General features: G+C 36.5%; 1 protein-coding gene across 1 annotated transcript in view; it reads left to right on the plus strand.

Moving 5' to 3' along the window:
• LOC114066911 (KH domain-containing, RNA-binding, signal transduction-associated protein 2-like) overlaps positions 1 to 18,519 on the plus strand; it is a 110,312-nt gene that overhangs the window by 82,576 nt on the left and 9,217 nt on the right. Inside the window, exon 5 of the mRNA XM_027901972.1 lies at positions 12,389 to 12,447. Coding sequence (XP_027757773.1) covers positions 12,389 to 12,447 — 59 coding nt within the window. The remainder of the gene's footprint in view (positions 1 to 12,388; positions 12,448 to 18,519) is intronic.

The raw sequence follows: 18,519 nt of genomic DNA on the forward strand, positions 1-18,519 counted from the left end.
CACCTGCACCACATGCACTCATCCATTAATCTGACAGTTGGTCCATGTTTACTGAATATGGAATGACATCTTTTTCACAGTTAAGCTGGAGGATGAAAGGGTGCTTGAGACATTTATTCAGAAAGTGCTTTTATGGGTTGCTAAGAGTACTTGTAAGACTGTGGAAAGGCAAATGAAATTCTAACAAGAAGAGACACAGATTTTAACTGAGTTTGTGTGATTCTCACTGGGCAAAAAAGTGATGTATACATACAGAGTTCTGCACTCCAAAGACCAGAGGACCTTAAACTCTCTTTTTTGTTTAACCATCTATTTTTGTTGAATGCTTTACTGATGAAAATGTCTGTCAGAATTACATTCAGCTCCAGAACTGCTGTAGTGAGTGGTGCTGGAGCTGATAAAAAATATTTTATAAGTATTTTTATAACCAGTGAAGTATATTGAAAAGGATTTGTCACACCTAAATGTAAACCCCATCAAGTATACTTTAACAACACTTTCAAGTAATTATACATTAATAGCTGCACCCATCATGTCATTGTGTAGGTAGATATTCGTGTTGTCAGATGTACTCCAACTTTTTTGAAAAGAGTTAAGCTCATCTTCTGCTTCAAGAGTGAATTGTCACAGGAGATACTGCCTCTGAAGTAAAAACAGTAATTAGTTGGAAATCTCTCTGCTATGACATCTCTTTCTATCATCTGAATTAACCTGTAATTTCTTTGCAAGTTGATGTCCCAGGCAACTAAATGACAAATATATCAAGTTTATGAGGAGTGTATTATAATGCAGCTAAAACTAGCAGTGATAATTTGGCTGAAGAAAGAAAATTTATAGTCACATACTGTAGTCAATTAAACAGCTATTAAGTTTAGTCATCAGATATGTTTTCTACGAACATGAGCTAACTCCAGAGCACCTAATCTCTTTAAAATCTACAGCTAAAACATTTCCTTGTGAAATATATGACAGGACATGTGGTCATACTTATCCATATTGAGTGGCACTTAATGCCACAAGTAGTCTATTGATTTCAAAACAGCACTTCCAGAATCACAGACTTCTCATTTCAAAGATTTAAAGAACAAATAGACCACTAGATAAACTATTTGGATTTCTGTACCTTATTGGCCATTTAGATTCACAGGAATGCCTCTCTACTGAGCCAAAAATAATACAACACAATGAAATAATGTGACCAGAATATTTGGTTAGATGTGTACATCAAAGTGTTTTCTCCAAGTCTCAGATCTTGTTTAATAGTAAACTCCAGTCATATGATCAAGACATAATATCATGTGCACACCTAACAAAGAAGATAAGTAGTGCTGCTTCAAAATACTTATTCATCTCATCCAGTCTGTGATTTACAGAAAAAAAAAATTAATGAAATCTTGTAGGCGATGTCCATGCTCAGCTGGAAAATTATCATAACTACCCTCTGCAGGGAATGACAGAAATTCTAAAGCATGAGATGAGAAAAAATTGTAGTTAGTGGCTTAATGCAGAGCGCCAAGGTTTCTATTCTTGTTAAGGGCATTGCTTTTTATGGTTCATTAAGGAACCAATGTGGAAATTTTTAGAGTAGGTACAAACTCTTGTCTGACGGTCTTTCCGTGCGTGTTGACCAAGCTTTATTCTCTTCATTGCTTCAAATAGAAGAATGTGTTGAGGTGGGGTGTCATGAACAGACGGGTTGGGAGGGATGGTCTGAACACAAGCTGAATTCATTGTGCTTTAGAGCTGAGCACGTGGTAAGTCATGCCTTGTTCCCCTGCTTACCCCATGCACTGAGTGAAGATATTGGGCAGACCACCACCATCACCAGTTGCCCCAGCCTTTGTCTTCCTTTGTCTTCTTGCATCTACTTCCCATTTGCTCACCAGGGTCTTTCTGCCCATATATATTTCAGTCCCCCGGGCCATTCAGATGCTGTACTTTCATGCACAATTATCTAAAAATCTATACTAAAGGTCAAGTGACAGTGTTGCAAGTCCATCAATACATTTTGTATAGGTTCTTCTCTAATGGATTTCTTTAATAAGCTTCTCCAGACAAAAAGCTCTGTCCTTCATGACAACAGTCTGATTTTTAGGCTAAAAATAGTGGGATGGGGTCACTTCTGGAAGAGATTTTAAGTCTCATAGAATCAGGCTGCACTGAAACCCACAAGTCTGTATGGATGAATGAGCTGAGGCACCTCAAGCACACTTTGAAATGGACACAAGAAGCAACTTGAAGAAAGAGAAAAGCAGGACTCTCACTATGGTAAGTGCTACCTGGACCTTATAATGTTTAGGGAGACTTATTTTAGAAATGAGAGAATTATGGGCTGTGACAAATACAAGCTATATTGTATGAAGTCTGTCCTGCTTTAAGTAACAGAATATGTATTTATAAAGCCATCTTTTTCCTCCTTATCTTCCTGACCCATAAGGACAACCCAGAGCATAGGATGGAACCTCAGGACACAGATTTAACTGAACAACCAGCTGCCCTTCCCAGCTGTGTCTATAACTATTATTTACAGGATTCCATGAAAGACTACATATTTACTGAGGACATTTAGAATCCCCACTCATTTTAGAAATCTGTTCATACTGATATCAAAGTACAGTTTTTAAGGTAATTAGTTTGTCCAGTACCGAACAGAGCAAGGAAACAGCCATTTCAGTGGGCAGGGGAAGACACTCGATCTGACATACTTACCATGCACAGTGTTGGACTGTACTTTGAATTTCTCCATTAAGTCTCTTTTTCCTCTCCCTCTCCCATACATGCAGTTGTGAAGATGGCTTTCAGTGATAAGAGTGTCTGCCTGCCCAGACAAACGAAGAGATATTCAATAGTTGTAATTTTCATACGCTATTCTCTATGCACTTGAAAGTCAGGCAGAGGACCCTTAAAACCTTTCTGCCAGCTAGAATTACCTCCCAAACCTGTAGTCTAACAACTTTGTTTAAAAATATAAACCCTAGACATGCTATGCAAAATGGTAGAAGTGTCAATTTCCAACTTAGATGTAACACAGAAAATGTAGGAGAATCCTTTAAGTTTTCAAAATGTAATACACTTTTTTATTTTCTTAGCAGGAACTTTTAAATCTATTGAACTACCACCACTGTTCAGGATTCATGGGCTGAGTTCACCAGATCACCAGGAGAAAAGGATGCAAAGTTCTGTGAGGAGATCTAGGAGATCACCTTTTTTGGTTACTCAGAGGTTGTTAGGAGATCAGACTGTACCACATGCAAATTCTGGCCAAACTCCTTGGCCAAAACCAACAGAATCATTTGACAGAAATGGGTCAGTTGCTAATTAGTCACATGAGAACTGTGATGGCCAGCACAGCCATCTTCAGCTCTGCTACCACATTTGTAGTCATCTCCAGTGACCTTTTTGTCTCTGTCAGCATGAACAGTTTCATTTCGAAGGTACTATGTCTCACAGCCAAAAGAGATACTAAAGAAATCTGGGACTGACTGGCCAGTCACGGTATGAACCAGGAAGGGCATGTTCTCTTTAATCCACTTGTTCATAACCTTCCAGCCATATGTAGTGTAAACAGTGGTGCCTGACATGTAAGAGCAAAGGAAGCCAATGATTGTCTGATGAAGCTTAAAATTTGGGTTTGATATTATTTCCCTATTCCACAGTGTCTGGCATGAACACTCACACAGGAGTTCTGGGTTTTGTGAACAATTTGATGATATAATGGCAATGGCTTCCAGATCTGGTTGCTTGGCTTTTCCTTCTGTCTTTTTTCTATATAGCTTTTGTTAAAAACACAATTCAGCAGCAAAATGAATGGCTGAGTGTGTGCTTACTAAAGAAAGAAGAGTCTATGGCTCCCACCTTAGGCTGGAAATAGATTGTAAATATCGGGAAACCCATAATTTACTGATGAGAAGAATAAATTAAAAACAGATGAAAAGAGTGCACAACATTGTTGTTACAGATACCATCCCACAGCTACACAAGCCTTGTTTTGATATACTGTCAGCCTCGCTGTGACTGCAAGATGATGTAGGTAAAGAGCATTTCTTTTGCATGCCTGGACCCTGCAGCACTAATGACAGTAACCCAGTGTTGGGGCCTTGAAGCGATTCTTGGCAAAATATTTACTGTTAATCTTGCAAATAATTTATGTCATGCAATAGGCAGCATGACTGGATACACATTTCGTGCTGGTCTGCAGATCATTTTGGGTCAATGACTTCTTTTTGATTTGTCAAACCCACACTGCAAACCCATCCTGTATCTGCTGAGCAAACAATCAAATTTCTGTTTCTAATGCAGAATTGCATATTATAGGCCATGTCATCTCTGAACTTCCCTTCTAAGAAGTTAATGGTAGTACAGAGTCTATACCTTAACATAAACAAAGATGGCATTAATATGCCTGAAATAAATTCTAAGTTTTTACATGATCTGAAGACTTATAAACCTTGTGTGTTAGATAACTGCTAAAATGGAATTATCTTAGAGAACTGAAGAAGAGAGAAAGAAAAGGTAACAGAGAAACTCAAGTTGACTCATAGTTGTCATCTAACTGAATTATATTTAATTCAAAAGGTACAGTTATCATACCAATAGCTGTGCTGTCATGTGCAACATCCAAATTAGGCTCTTGTTTTTCAATACTAGTAATAGAAATAAAAGGAGAAAAATGCTACCAGTGTCCACTTTCCTGCTATGGCAGATAACTGCTATGACCATATTAATGTAGTATTGTCCTGTGTTCATGGCAATGCTTATCAGTTCAATCTGTAATAGGCTCTACAATTCAATCTGTAATAGGCTCTGCACATTCTTCCAAGGACTCATACCCACAGAAAATTTCAAGAGCGTATTCAGCCACTGAAGCTGAATATATGACAAGTATATATGACTTTGAAAATAAACTTTTTTTCCCTACTTACTGTTGTTTCCATTGCAAAGTTCAGGTTATCTACTGTACAGTTTTTTATTTACAGCTTATTTTTCTGCAGTGTGGGCTGCTAGTACAGGAGCTTAAGGGATCACTTACTTATTTCTGATCTGATATGCAGGAATACAACATGGACCTCAATTCAGTCCGTGTCACTTATGTGGCTTACAGTACAATCACTTCAGTGCGAAGACATGCTGCAAAGTGATTTAGTAAGAATATTTTATCCAGTCTTATCTGCAGGAGTTATTTGCATCTGCCTGAGCTTCAGTTCATCTTAGTTACCCTTGCTTGACCTCCAGATACCAAGCATTTGTATGTACATCTGTTTCTGAAGATGAGTTCTTCAAAAACAGTGCTGCAAGTAAAAAAACAGAGTAGTACACTTGTAAAGACAGCAGTACACAGTTCAGCTGGGTGTACATGTTCTTCAGTAGACTCTACCCAGTGATCCCACTGGTTTTGACTACTTTCTTTTTAAAATGTTCCAGCAGATTAGATGAGGACTATCCATCCTTAAATGAAAGAATTTTGTCCTTAGTTTAAAAACTAATGGTTAGATGGGAATGTGAATAATTATTAATTAATTTAGTTGATTATCATATAATTTAATCTTTTGGTAATATGATCAGAGGTTTGCACAATTCTCTCTCACCATCAAAATATTACTAGATAGTAAAATATATACACACGTAAATATAGTTCAAGCTGCAATAGGTAGAGTGGTTACACTGATTCATTGCAAAATAAGGTATTTATTATTATTTACTATTCACTCTCTTACTTTTTAAACACTATGCATTGTATTTATATTTTGTAATATTTCATTTTGGCTTTGTGCTTATATCCACTTGTCCATAAATAAAGATTTCCCTGTATTTTATTTCAAATCTGTTGAAATCAATCAAGGCAGGAAGCCTAGATTATGACATTTTATGTATCTTCACAGCAATCTACTTATGGCATTCATCATCAGAAACTGTTTTCTAATGCCACTTCTCATTTATTTGACTCAACGAGCAAAATGGAATCAAATATCATTACTCTGAAGTAGAAAAAAGTTCTACCTCTTAAACTGGGTAGTATTCCTAAAATTCTGCATCATTCCCTTTGCAAATACTATGTCTGCAGACATTTTGTATTATATTGTGAAATACTTGGTCATAATTCTATGTCTATGAGAAAATGACAGAGGAATATAGAATATACATGAATAGAAATTGCCACGTACAAGTAAATGGCAGATTGGTTTCTATATCGTATTTTGCAAGAAGTTCAGAACCCAAAGTCATCTTGCAATTATGATGGCTCTCCACTTCTATGCTTGTATAATTCCGCCTTCATTAGTTATTATGTTTTTTAATTCAGATTTGCAGTATCATGAAATCAAACATATGGAAATGCTGGAGACAGATGAAATCTAGTTTAACTTCAGTCACGTTGTAAGCTATTAAGTAAATCCAGGAGTCTGATAATGGACACATTCTTCTCTGTTAAAAACACTGGAAACAATCATACTTGAGCTTTCAGAGAAGGAGAGACTATCCCCCAAAATATTCACCATATTTTTCCATTAGTTCTAAAGATGTGTTCAATAAAGGACTATATTTGTGATTTAAGGCTGAATCCTACGAGAAGTTCCTTTGTTCAAAAGATTTGTCATCTTCCCTATAGGTATAATGCTCTGCTAGGTGGAGAGGTTCCAGTAAGTTTCATATTCCTGGAAGGATTATTTCTTTATTCACACATTTCTACTATGAAATACTATTTTCTAAAAATGTATTCAGGTATTGCAATTCATGTGAATGCAAGTCTTGCTCACCTCTCTTCCAAGCAGAAGTATACTGCTTTGTGTAAATAGCTTTTGTTTCATGGCCAGCTGTCTGTTAAATCCTGCTGGCTCCCTCCCTCTCTGTGGGAGGGAGAAGTATTACAAATTATTACGTCAAACGACTGCAGTAGCATTAGACAGGATCTTGTTAGCATAGGAGCTGAATATCTGATTATACCAACTATCTGCGTTCAAACTTCCAAAGGTTACTGAACAGGAATTATGTAGGGAAAGGGGGAGATAATTGTATACAGAAGAACAAGACTTTGAAGGATTCATTTGAGGATGTGAAAAAGAATGAGTTGTCCCCCCTCTAAGATACTGAATCCCAACTCTAGGGATCCCTGTGAGCTATCCTAGGTATTAGCTTGACTCAAGAATCTGTTGTCTAAAGGTAACCATGACTAGAATATATCTCTAAGGAGTGCTAAAGGTTCACTTATCTGTACCTGTCTGAAGTATAGATCCTGACTGCAAACTGGAAAAGCCTGGAAATCTCTCCTCAAGATTGCCAGTCCTAAACTAAAAGATCATCTCCCTCTCACATTGTTGAGTACTTTGACACAAAGGTGAAAGTATCTCAAGTTATTTTTACTTCATCAAAGGTTAGTGTGGAAGTTTTTAGTCTGTTTCATTTTGAATCTGAACTGTGGAACTTCACTGGCATCAGCTGAATCTCTAGTTTGGACCAGTTCATTTATTTCACAAAAGAAGCCTGATTATTATCTAAGGCAGAGTTATAACTTTGAGGTTGATCAAAAAGCTCTTTTCTAAAATGACCAGCTTTTCCAAACATTTCCAAATAAAAGATTCTTATATTGTACTAAAATATACTCTTCAAGTTTAAAAGTAAAACCATTAGGAAAGAAAAAAAAATGTTGTTACAGGAAAATATGTATGTTAAATCTAGATCAACAGGTCTGAATCAAAGGCTTTCTGGTTTTTGGATATATCAGGATAGACTACAGAACACACTTCTCCTGTACAAATTCACATATTAGCAGTTTTTAAAGCAGGTGAACCCTTTCTTGTACCTTTTTGCTTTGGCTTTAGAGGGTCCATTATCTGCAATGACATTGTGTGCTCTGCAATTAGGGAATAAAAGCTTACATGCATCTTTCACCATGTAAAAGCAAAGAACAAAAAGAGAGAAAGGAAGAACTAAACAAAACCCACACATAAAAAACGTGAGGGAACAAGAAGTACTTGAAGTCTTTAGTTCTTGCAGTGTTCTGCTGCTTTATATTACTGCAGCTGTGAGAGCATCCAGGGACCAGATGGTAACATTGCTAATCCAGGGTGACTTGCCAGCAGCTTCCTGCAGGTGCAGGAGGAGATTGGTCGAAGGCTAATGTAGTCTGTTTGTAATGTCATGATTTTCTGTATCTAACCCCACTGACCTCTGGGTGGTGAACATCACACTTCCCCTGGGTGACTTGCTGACCCAAGAGTCAGAGTTTTGTGATTTCAATCTAAACTCTTTTGTTTGCGGTTCTTTGCCTAAACCACCTTAAAGCACTGTACAGCCTCTGGAGTAAAAAGCTGTGTGGTTTCCTATAGGTGTTGACAGAATAAACTGGAATTCGCTTTTCCTTTAATTAATATCAATTTGAAAACGTCCCAGTTAACAAGAGGTTAAAAATATCTCTTGGCTTTTAAGTTTGCTGTTGAGATACAGTCTTTATACTTGAGCCTTTGTCATATCATAGGAGCCCTAGATAATTCAGGTTGGAAGGCACTTAAATGGACCCTTATCTCTCAAATAAGGAACATCTTGTTTTGGTTTTTTTGGTTGGTTGTTTTGTTTTTTTAAACTGATCTGGCTTTATCAGCATGAGAAGAGATCACAAGCTTATGGAAACTTTAATCCCAAACTTTTAACTGGTTCAAAAACATTAACTGAAATAAAAAATTAAAAAAATAAGCATAAATAGGTTACAACTATGAACATTAACCATATACGTATTACTAATCTCCTTGCGCACAGAATAGGAATTAGGACAGAGTCATTCAACTTTGTTGTAAAAATTTCATATAGATAGAGATATAGATAGAGATCAGGTACAAAACCAGGTAAACTTCTTTTAAGATACATACCCGTGTGTATATCAATTTTTTCACAAGTGTTATGTGTAGGAAGTTACTAAAGTCTAAGTCATGGCACATCAAGACCTCTGTTTCAGAAGTCAGATGTTCAAGTACAGTGCAAGTAAAAGCTGAGAAGTTGGTAATGAGTTAATTCTGTCTGCTTGATAAAATGTATTGCATGCTGCTTTCAGATGGGTGCATGTACTTAAGTAAATTACACTTTATGTTGCTTGAAAGTAATGAATGCTAATGACAGATAATGTTGTTTTGTTTCCAATTAGCACTGCCAAGAGAGTCACAGTTTTCTAGAGCTCATGATCACTGTATTTTCCAAGAACAGTCAGAGAACTATAAAATTATGTAAACAAGTTTTATTTATGCTGAATGTATTTCCTGATTGTTTCTCTCTCAGTCGACCATAATGCAAATGCACTATATCTCTCTGTAGTTTAAGAATTAAAAAAAAAAAACCACCTCATGTTTGTAAAGCCATATTCTATCAAACATTTTTATAAACATCATTCATTGTTCAGTTTGCTAAAAAACAGAGGAAAATTTTTACAACTAAATTCATGTAATAGATTATAGTGAATATTCAGAGAGGTTTAAAATAGAACAGACTAATGGATAAGCAGTCTGGCTCACAAAATATGAGTTTAAATGTGGTATTTCATACTAAGAAATAAGTTTTCTTCACTTAGGTATTCTTCAAAACACTTTCTAATGTGAGTTGGCAGAGAATTTGAAATGCTATTTTGGCTCAGATCTATGCAAAAGATGACTTATTGAGGCAAATAAAGTTGGAGAACTTAGATGACAATCGTATTGTTCTATGAATTATGTGTTTTCAAGAATGTTAGTATTGTGCTCACAGACATCAAATATGCAGTATATAGCAAATTACTTCCTTTCTACTGTTGCAATATGTCTTATTTCTTATTTTATAATGGTGTGCGTATTAGTATTCTGTTGATAATGTATTTTGGTTCAGAATGTTCACTGCAGGATTTTTAGCTCACATCCTTATCTCTGTGATTGTGTGTTTCTCACACAATCTCTATGATTATGTGTTTTTTTCTCTAATAAAAATGTACAACAATAATAATGTAGCAATGAATTTTTACCTGCTGTAGCAAGTCTTGTGTTCTGCTGGATGTTATATTGATGGGTAATGGCTCAAGGCCTGCTCAGTGACTACAGAAACCAGCACTGCTGTTGATGACTTACTGGCCTTTGAACTGGGTCTCAAATGCTCTCCTTTTAAAGCTGACCTTTGGTTGCAGCTGCTTTGGTTTGTAAAAATGTATTGTGAAGAAATACCAGCTTCTTATCTGGTGGCAAAAGATGAAAGTTCTTGTGCTCCTCCTCCTCTGACACCACTCGCTAGTCCACCTCTTGACACCACCCTTCTATACCCAGGAGAGCAGGCAGTATGCCAAAATGCAGCTTCTTAAATCAGAATTTTCATATGTCTGTCTGCCAGATCTGGGTGGTATGTCATCTCTATTTTGAACATTGCAAGTAAAATTTCTTAGGTCTAAACTATAAACCTTGTATATATGACTAGATGTATGATTTAACCCTGAGGCTGCGAGTGCTTGAGTTCACCTACATAATCCTGTAATTTCATTTAACAGGCTAATAAAATCATACCGAATGCTTACTATGTTCTACAAATAGAAGATGTTTCTTGCACCACTTCCATAGGGTGGTTTCTAAGTCTGGATGATTAATTTTCAAGGAACTAGATGGCTCTCATTATCCCAGAAGTCAGTGCTCTGCAGTCATTATGTCCTGTAGAGATCAGTTGGCTTTGGGAAAAGTCTTTAAAAGTATTACTTGATTTCATTCATGTCACTCTTATGGCCACTTGCTGCAACTGCTTTAGCAAATGGATTTCATGTCTCTGAGATACTGACATCAGTGTAATTCATTCCCTCACGTGAATGGCTTCTGGCTAAATTACTAAATTAATGCACAACAATTATAGTTGAATTTTCAGTTCAACAAACCCCCAACAGATATCTGTAGCTGAAAAGTGACTGTGAGAGTTGTGCCTAGCCAGGCACAGTTCAAAACAGCTTGACTGTCAGTTTTCAGTTACACACAATCAGTGGTCTCAAGTGAGATAGAGCAAATGAATTATTCTCAGAAATTATTCCAAGAATAGTTATAGGTAGCTATTAAGTTCAAGAAATTAAAAATCTGATTACAGGCTGTTTGTGAAGAAAGAAGTCAAAATTAGTTTAAGGATATAATTGTTACAGATTGCTTGTTTATCTCTACTGCACTTATGAAATATTTCTACTTGCACTCCAATGTCAACTAAGCTTCTCTCTCAAGGGTAAACTAATATTTTTAAAATAGTAATCCAATATGGAAAATGGCCTGAGCAATAATGTTATAATTAATGCAATAATGAGCTGATTGCCTACTTCTGTTCGTTTTTCAAGAGTCTATATCACACAGTGTCCAAGAAAAAAAGAAGCGAAAGTGACAACAACTGAAAACTAACACAGAGAAAGTGTCACATTTTCTGTTTGGTTCACTGCTGATCGAAGAAGTACAATGTAATAGAATTCAAGAAGTTCTCAAGATTTTCTGGGCAGAGACTGATTCTTGTTATGTCTGCCTGGTACCCAAGAACCGAAGTAGTTTGATCTTGAATTTGGTATCAGGTACCAAAGCCACAGTGCAAACTTTAAATTATAATAGCAGTAAAGCAAAAGTGTGAATAACTCCATCTCTGTTTAATTATGTCTTAGAGGTTGAATTTTTTGGATTTCCACTCCACATAATAGCTGGGAATTGCTGATTATCAGGATGTAACTACTATCTAAGATATTTTGATAATGTTTTAATATGGTATTTACATACTTTTTGAAACTAATGAAAAAGTGAGTTTGAGACTCATAAGTCTGATTTTGCAGTCCTTAACCCCATTTCTTTCAATATGATTGATTACCGTATAAAACTTTCCATGGATGTCTAATAACTGTGTAAGGAAGAAGGCTGTGGAGAATCAGGTTTCTCTCTACAGGCAGTGGAAGCATGCTTTCTTCTTCAGGATCAAAGCTGGAAACCTGTCAGTGTTTTTGGTAAAGATAAGTAGTTTACAGGTTCCACACCATACAATACAGTCAACTTTGTGAAAACAAACTATACTGAGTTTGATAATGCATAAGTGTTTGGAATTATATGTAAATGAGATTAGCGCCTCTTTTGGCAGTTTTAACAGTAGTTATATTTAACAGTACAGTGGATGGTCTTTTCTCAGACCTTATTTTTGCAAATAGAATTTCTCTCTCCTAGGTTTACATATTTAGGACCAAATTTGTTTTATGCTCAGTAGATAAGAAATGAGATATACTGTATTAGCTGTTATTGTCACTGATAACTTTTCCTTCATGTTTTTGAACACTTTCTGGACTTGACTGTCATGTCAGAGTGTTAAAATATATTTCATTTGCTGCACTCTGTTTTTGTTTTGAGTTGGTTACTCAGGATAATAGTGACATGGGTTTCTGAATTTGTTACAGTGTGCCTGAATATTATGACTATGGTCACGGAACAAGTGAAGAGGCTTATGACAGCTACGGTAAGGTCTATTCTACCTTCAGCAAATGTGTGAAATCAAAAGAAAATATCTGTCTCTGACAACTCAGAAATTACTTCCATATACTTTTGTTTCTTACTCTTCTTTTACAAAGATCAAACAAAATAGATTTGTGCAACTTTAGGGTGAATTTTGACTTACTGAAGTAGGACCAAAAAATTGGACTTATCAATTTCAATCAAAATTACAAAGCCAATTACTCACAGTCACAGGTCAGTTTAACAGCAACACTGAAGTTTCTGATTAACGCCTGAATATATTTCACAGTGTTAAATTTCAGTCTGCTTAATGTGCCAACAGTACTATGCATCTGCTGCTGTCATGTGCATCACTTCAATCAGCAAGGTTTGTGAGATTTTGAAATATAGGATTTAATCAAAATGGAAAGAAAGAGAGGGTGCTGTACCACCATGGGAACCTTCACTGTACTGAGATAAGGGAGCATCTCATGCCACACTAGGCAGTATGAGTAGAGTTGTACTCTGCGCTTCCTCACCAAAGTCTGAGCTATGTCTGACCTGAAAAAGTTCCACTTCATGGGAACCAAGGGCATGAAAGGAAACAAAGTGTTGCTTCAATGAGAACAAACCATTTTCTAGGCTACTTGCTATTAGTGATATGCTTTGATAACTGTAGTCCATGTTTTCCTATCAGTAATTATCATTACACTATACCATCAGATCTCACTCTGAATCTCACTCTGAGAGTTTCACCGAAATAATAGAGCAAAGCTGACTACTGACAGCTTGAAGAGTTACCCTAGCATATTCAGCAGACATGTCATGCTTGATTTACTGCTGCTAATAAAGTGTCCTATGTCCACATGGTGACTTCTGAAGCATTGTGAAAATGAGAGCTGCTGGAAATCATGCTGCAAATCAAAGTTACACTAAGGGGTTATGTAAGGGTTGCTGCTTGAAATAATTTTATTCATGCAGCTGTGAAGTAAATGTCACTGTAATGCAAACTTACCGTTCCTTTGTACTGGTATAGAAATAGACAGTACTAAGATGTCAAAATGGTTGCCTTGCATAATCAGAAATTACTTAATTTTTTTGTATAATCAATTCTCTCAATACATTTTAATAACACAATTTGCAGTAAAGCACATTTTCAATGCTAGACAAGTAATAATAATAACTTATCCTTAAGAATGTGAATGGTTTGGTTACCCTTTGTTTTGTTTCCTTTTTGCACATGCATTTTTAATACCTGCAGTGGAATATCTTTCTTCTCCTCTCCACTGCTCTCCTGAATGCATTGCTAAGCTTTTGGGCTGTGCAGAAAAGCATAGTCTGAGCTCAGCAGTAAGAATTACCCGCTGTTTAATGTTAATTACACTCCACCATGCTGAATCTCTATGTGTTTGGGCTAGACATTTAAAGTAGTGTCACTTTCCTTCCAATCCCTCATTTGTAAAACTGGAGGAATATCACTTCTTTTCCCAGCAGGGATTTTGAATGGACTAATTAGCTAAGGCTTACAAAGTGTTCGTACAGTGGCATCATGACTAAATTTATGTTCTGCGTGCAGCTCCTTTTTTTTTTCTTTCCATTCAGCAGCTGAAACAAATTCAAAATGCCTGAGTTTCTTTCCTTTACTAGACTTGTCTTAAAATATGTGGCTGATAGCTGTGGACTTGCTTTGGTTTTCACTTGAACTATTTTCTGAGCTGGCATTTGAGCACAAAGATCTGAAATAGTATTATCGAAAACCTAGAATAAACATGGAATAATATTTCAAATTGAAATTTTGCTACTTTCTGAAAACAGATAAGTTTATATGTAAGTGTTTGTGCTCCTGTTGGTTCCTTTACTTTAGCAGATTAGTAAATTTGCCAGTTCTGTGCTTTGGAGATCTGTGTGTGAACTGCCTTCATCCCAAAGTCACCACCATTTATCTGAGGAGATAACCTGAGTATACGGAGCTATAGAGCTGTAGAATATATGCTTAACTTCCTTACTTTCTGAGTTCTTGGTGCATACACTGATGTTCACTTTGTGTCTGATCGGGGCATGACCCCTTATCATCCTCTCACCTAAATTTACCCTAATTCTCTGTTCCCAGTTTTTACTTGATTTTCGGGATGTTTTGCAGTTCATTGTGAGTCTCCTGAATCCATCCCACTGTATAAAATCAGGTGCCCCTTCATTTTTCACCATCCTGCAGAAATCAGCAGTCTTTCATCTCAGTTCAGTTTCACACCTTGCTTCACCTTCCATAACAAGGCTATATTCCTCCTTTGCAATTCTTTCTGGCATGCCTCTGCAATTGAGAATTTTCCCAAACTGAATAAGACCACACACAAGTGGTACATGAATGTAGAACTGATGTCTTGTTGTCATATCTTAGGGGTTTGGTGTAACAACTTGTCTGTTCACTCTTATCCATTCCAATAACAATATCTGAAGTATCAAAAATTTACAAGTTAAGCATTGCTTTACTTTCTTCCATGCATCCTCTTCTTCCAGTTTATTTTCAGGGAGCTCAGTTCTCAATCCTGAGAAGGTTCTCCTTCATTTTTCATGAAGTAGATTCAACAAATTAGTAACACTACTTCGTACTTACAATCTTTTTAAAGTTTGAAATAGAGCTCTGTGTTACTTGCTAAGCATTATACAGCACCATATGATATGGTACTCCTGTATGCGCTGCCTCATATGACTTTTCTTTCTATCTGTGCTCATGAGACGTAGCAGGTCAGTTTTGTCTCACGGGTTCTTCTGTGCTCCTTTTAAAAGCACTTGTGGAGAATTCTGATTGGGGGAACTGTTTCCACAGAAGCGCATAAAGATTTATGGATTGTTCACAGTATGGTTGGAGAAATCACAGGGGTGTTTCAGAGCAGAGCCCACCTGGACACTGTTTAATCCTCAGGAAGTTCACATCTCTTTTGATCAGATGGAAGTACTAAACAAGAAAGACCCTAAGTCATTTATCTGAGGCTGGGCAAGATGGATTTCTACACACTATTCACCGCTCTAAAATCCACTAAACTGCCTTACAACTTTTTCATTTTCTATTGTGAAGTTTCCTGAGAATTCCATCCCATTCAAATCCAACCATGGAAACCCCCAGGACAATAGCAAAGTCAGCTGACAGGGGTATTTGTAAAATTACACTACTTCCCATGACTTAGGGATGTTCCATGAATGAAAATTCACAGCACAGAACCCTCTCATATAGTTAGACTCTTAAGCTTTATTGTGATTTGACATGGTTGTCACCCAGTCTCTCAGAAGGATCAAAGTAGAGACACTTCAAAGCATGCCTTGCAGCAGTCTCTGGGCACATGGAAATACACTACCAAGGAATTATGAGATTCCTACAAATTTTTTATAGGATCAGGATTATGCAGCTACTGCTAGAGAATTTTGAAGATCACCATTCCTGGCTGAGGAACATAAATTTTGAACGCAAACCTGAAAATCTTCTTGGGGATGTATTCCTTATAGGCTTCCTCATGTGAATTGTAAAGACATATCTTTAGCAGGCACTTTAAAAATAAAAGACCAGTCATTAAAAGTACTGTACAATTTTCAGAAATGTAAATGATCCTCACTGCTAATCACACTCAGTAAACATTTATGATACCTATGTCATCAAAGGTTTTCATATCTGCAGATTTTAAATCTAGGAGTCTAAACTCAGGTGATGGTGTCATGTTAACTTGATGTTTCTGTTTTAAAAGAGAAGGCATGAAATGGGATTAATTTAAGAACAAAAAGGTTTATATTCCTTGCTCTCATTAATAGTTTTTTTGTTTCACTTCTGTCAGTGTTGTCATCTGAGGAGATATCTAGTGAAAACACGAATTTAATGATTTTTCTTATAAATCAAATAGGATATAAGGATTTTTCTTATAAATCAAATAGGATATAATGTACACCTAAAATTTGGTAACTACAAACGTCTCCTTTCCATTTGTAATATCATGCCCAACTCCAAAAAACAGCTTCACTGGACAGGACCGCTGTAAATGAAAAGCCCTTTGTAAACTGTTCACGTTCTCGTTTCTTTCTCCATTTCTCTGTTTTGTTTTTTTTTAGAGGAAACAGAATTCTTCATGAAGTGTTTTGCTCTGTTAGGCCACATTAGAAAGATAACACAGAGAGTATTACTTGCTAGCAAGGCACATCCAATGCCTTAGAAGCTGTATTAATTACATCTGACCTGCCTCACAGTTGTTTCATCTGAACCCATTTTCACCCTTGTACTGATCAGAGCTCTCAAGGCTTTGTTTATCAGCTGCTGTTTCTGGCTTTGTTCTTCCAAAGGCTGAACAGAGGCAGTAAGCTCTGCCTGTGGTTGCTGCAGAAGGTTCAAGAGGCTCCCGTCCCTGCTTCCAGAGCTTGAGACTGCCATAGCAGTGAGGGTGTGCCGGTTATCAGATGCTTTAGTTCAAAGCCTGGTGCTTATCCTGCCTTGTGTGTTACTTGAAAATGATGGCGATTATGTTTTTATGTCAGGTCATGAACTGCAGTATCTGAGAGACCAGTACACACAGACTTCTTGCTGCTGCTACCAAAAAAGCAGAAACCTTAGGTAGAGTGTGAAAGGATAGGGTTAAAGTCTATAACCTCCTAAACCACCACAATTAAATTAGACTAACACCACCTGCCAAAGGCCTTAGGCAAGAGTTAGGAAGGTTAATCTGTAGCTTGCCACCAACACAAAGAGGGAAGACATAAATGAACTCCACTCACATCCCTGCTGCTTTTCAGAAGAAGCTTGCAAGGCTGTTTACTGCATGTGCTGCCATTGCATCAAGGAAAGATTGCTTTGTTTTCTGTCTTCACCAGAAATTTTCAACTGTTCAGATTTTCTCTAATGACCATGTTTTGTGGTGCACATTCTAGTCCAGTTTAGCATTAAGTGCTTGCAAACAACTGGGTATTTGGCTTTAGGATAATTCCATCTTTAATTAAAATTGGAGAGTGTAACTCTTTAGTATAATTCCTTTTAATGTAAGACATCATTTAAGTTGTAAAATGCTGCCACAATGACTTAACTGACTATTTCACAAATAATTCCCTGCCAGTTATTCTATATGAGAGCTTTGTAATTGAGGTGACAATTAGTTTACTAAGTAATGCTCTACAGAGATAGCACTTCATAAACAAATTCTTTATAGACTTTTATAGAGCTAACAACTAGAAATGTACAGCAATATTCCACCACGCTTTTATTGTATTCTTTATTCTCTTAATTCTGTGTTTATCTTGAGAAGTGTATAATCTAGTAAATTAAGGGGTTTTTACCATAACAATGATAGCTTCTGCTGAATAAGTAAAACTAAATATATAACGATGAGATGTGGGTAGGAAGGCATAAATGGAAGGTTCAAACTTCAGGAATTCTGATATATAGGTTGATTGAAGATATGTTACCTTAGTTCTCATACTACATTAAAAGACATAGGCATGTTCATTTCATGGAGAAACTCAAGTAACTAGCATCACAGTGTGAAATAAACCCTGTAGTGATTAATCTCTGGCAATGACAAAGTAAATGAAGCCATGTCGCAATGTACACAGAAGAAGTATATGCACATTTTGAAAAAGCACTTCTTAGCAATTGCTCTGCAGGTGAAGATAAGAGTTTTTTCCATCTATTGAGTCCAAGTTCCTTCCTCATTTTTAATAACTTTGGTATTGTAGATTATTGGTCCTAAAATTCATTATGCTCAGCATGCTAAGGGTTTTTTACCCTATTTTTTTACTAGCTTAGTCCCAATTAAATTTTCAAATGTAGGAAATCAAGTGCTCAAATAGCTCAGAGTGACTGACATGGAGATGTAAGAGACACAGGTCTGATCTCCTCATTTCAGTATTCGTCTTGACTTGTGATCACAGACGAGATCTTTACTAACACTAGTTAACAAAAACTTAGTAATACACACTGATTGTTCATTTATATCATGAGAGTGTATATATTTGGTATTTGTTGGAAAATATCACTGCAATATACCAAAGAAAACTTTCTTTGGTGTCTTCTGGGTCTTAGAATCATCCTAGAATGAATCACAGAATCATAGAATGCTTTGGGTTGGAA

This window comes from Empidonax traillii, unplaced genomic scaffold (assembly GCF_003031625.1).
Source record: "Empidonax traillii isolate 1590-97213 ecotype Southwest subspecies unplaced genomic scaffold, ASM303162v1 scaffold829:size344425, whole genome shotgun sequence".
Taxonomy (NCBI): Eukaryota; Metazoa; Chordata; class Aves; order Passeriformes; family Tyrannidae; genus Empidonax; species Empidonax traillii.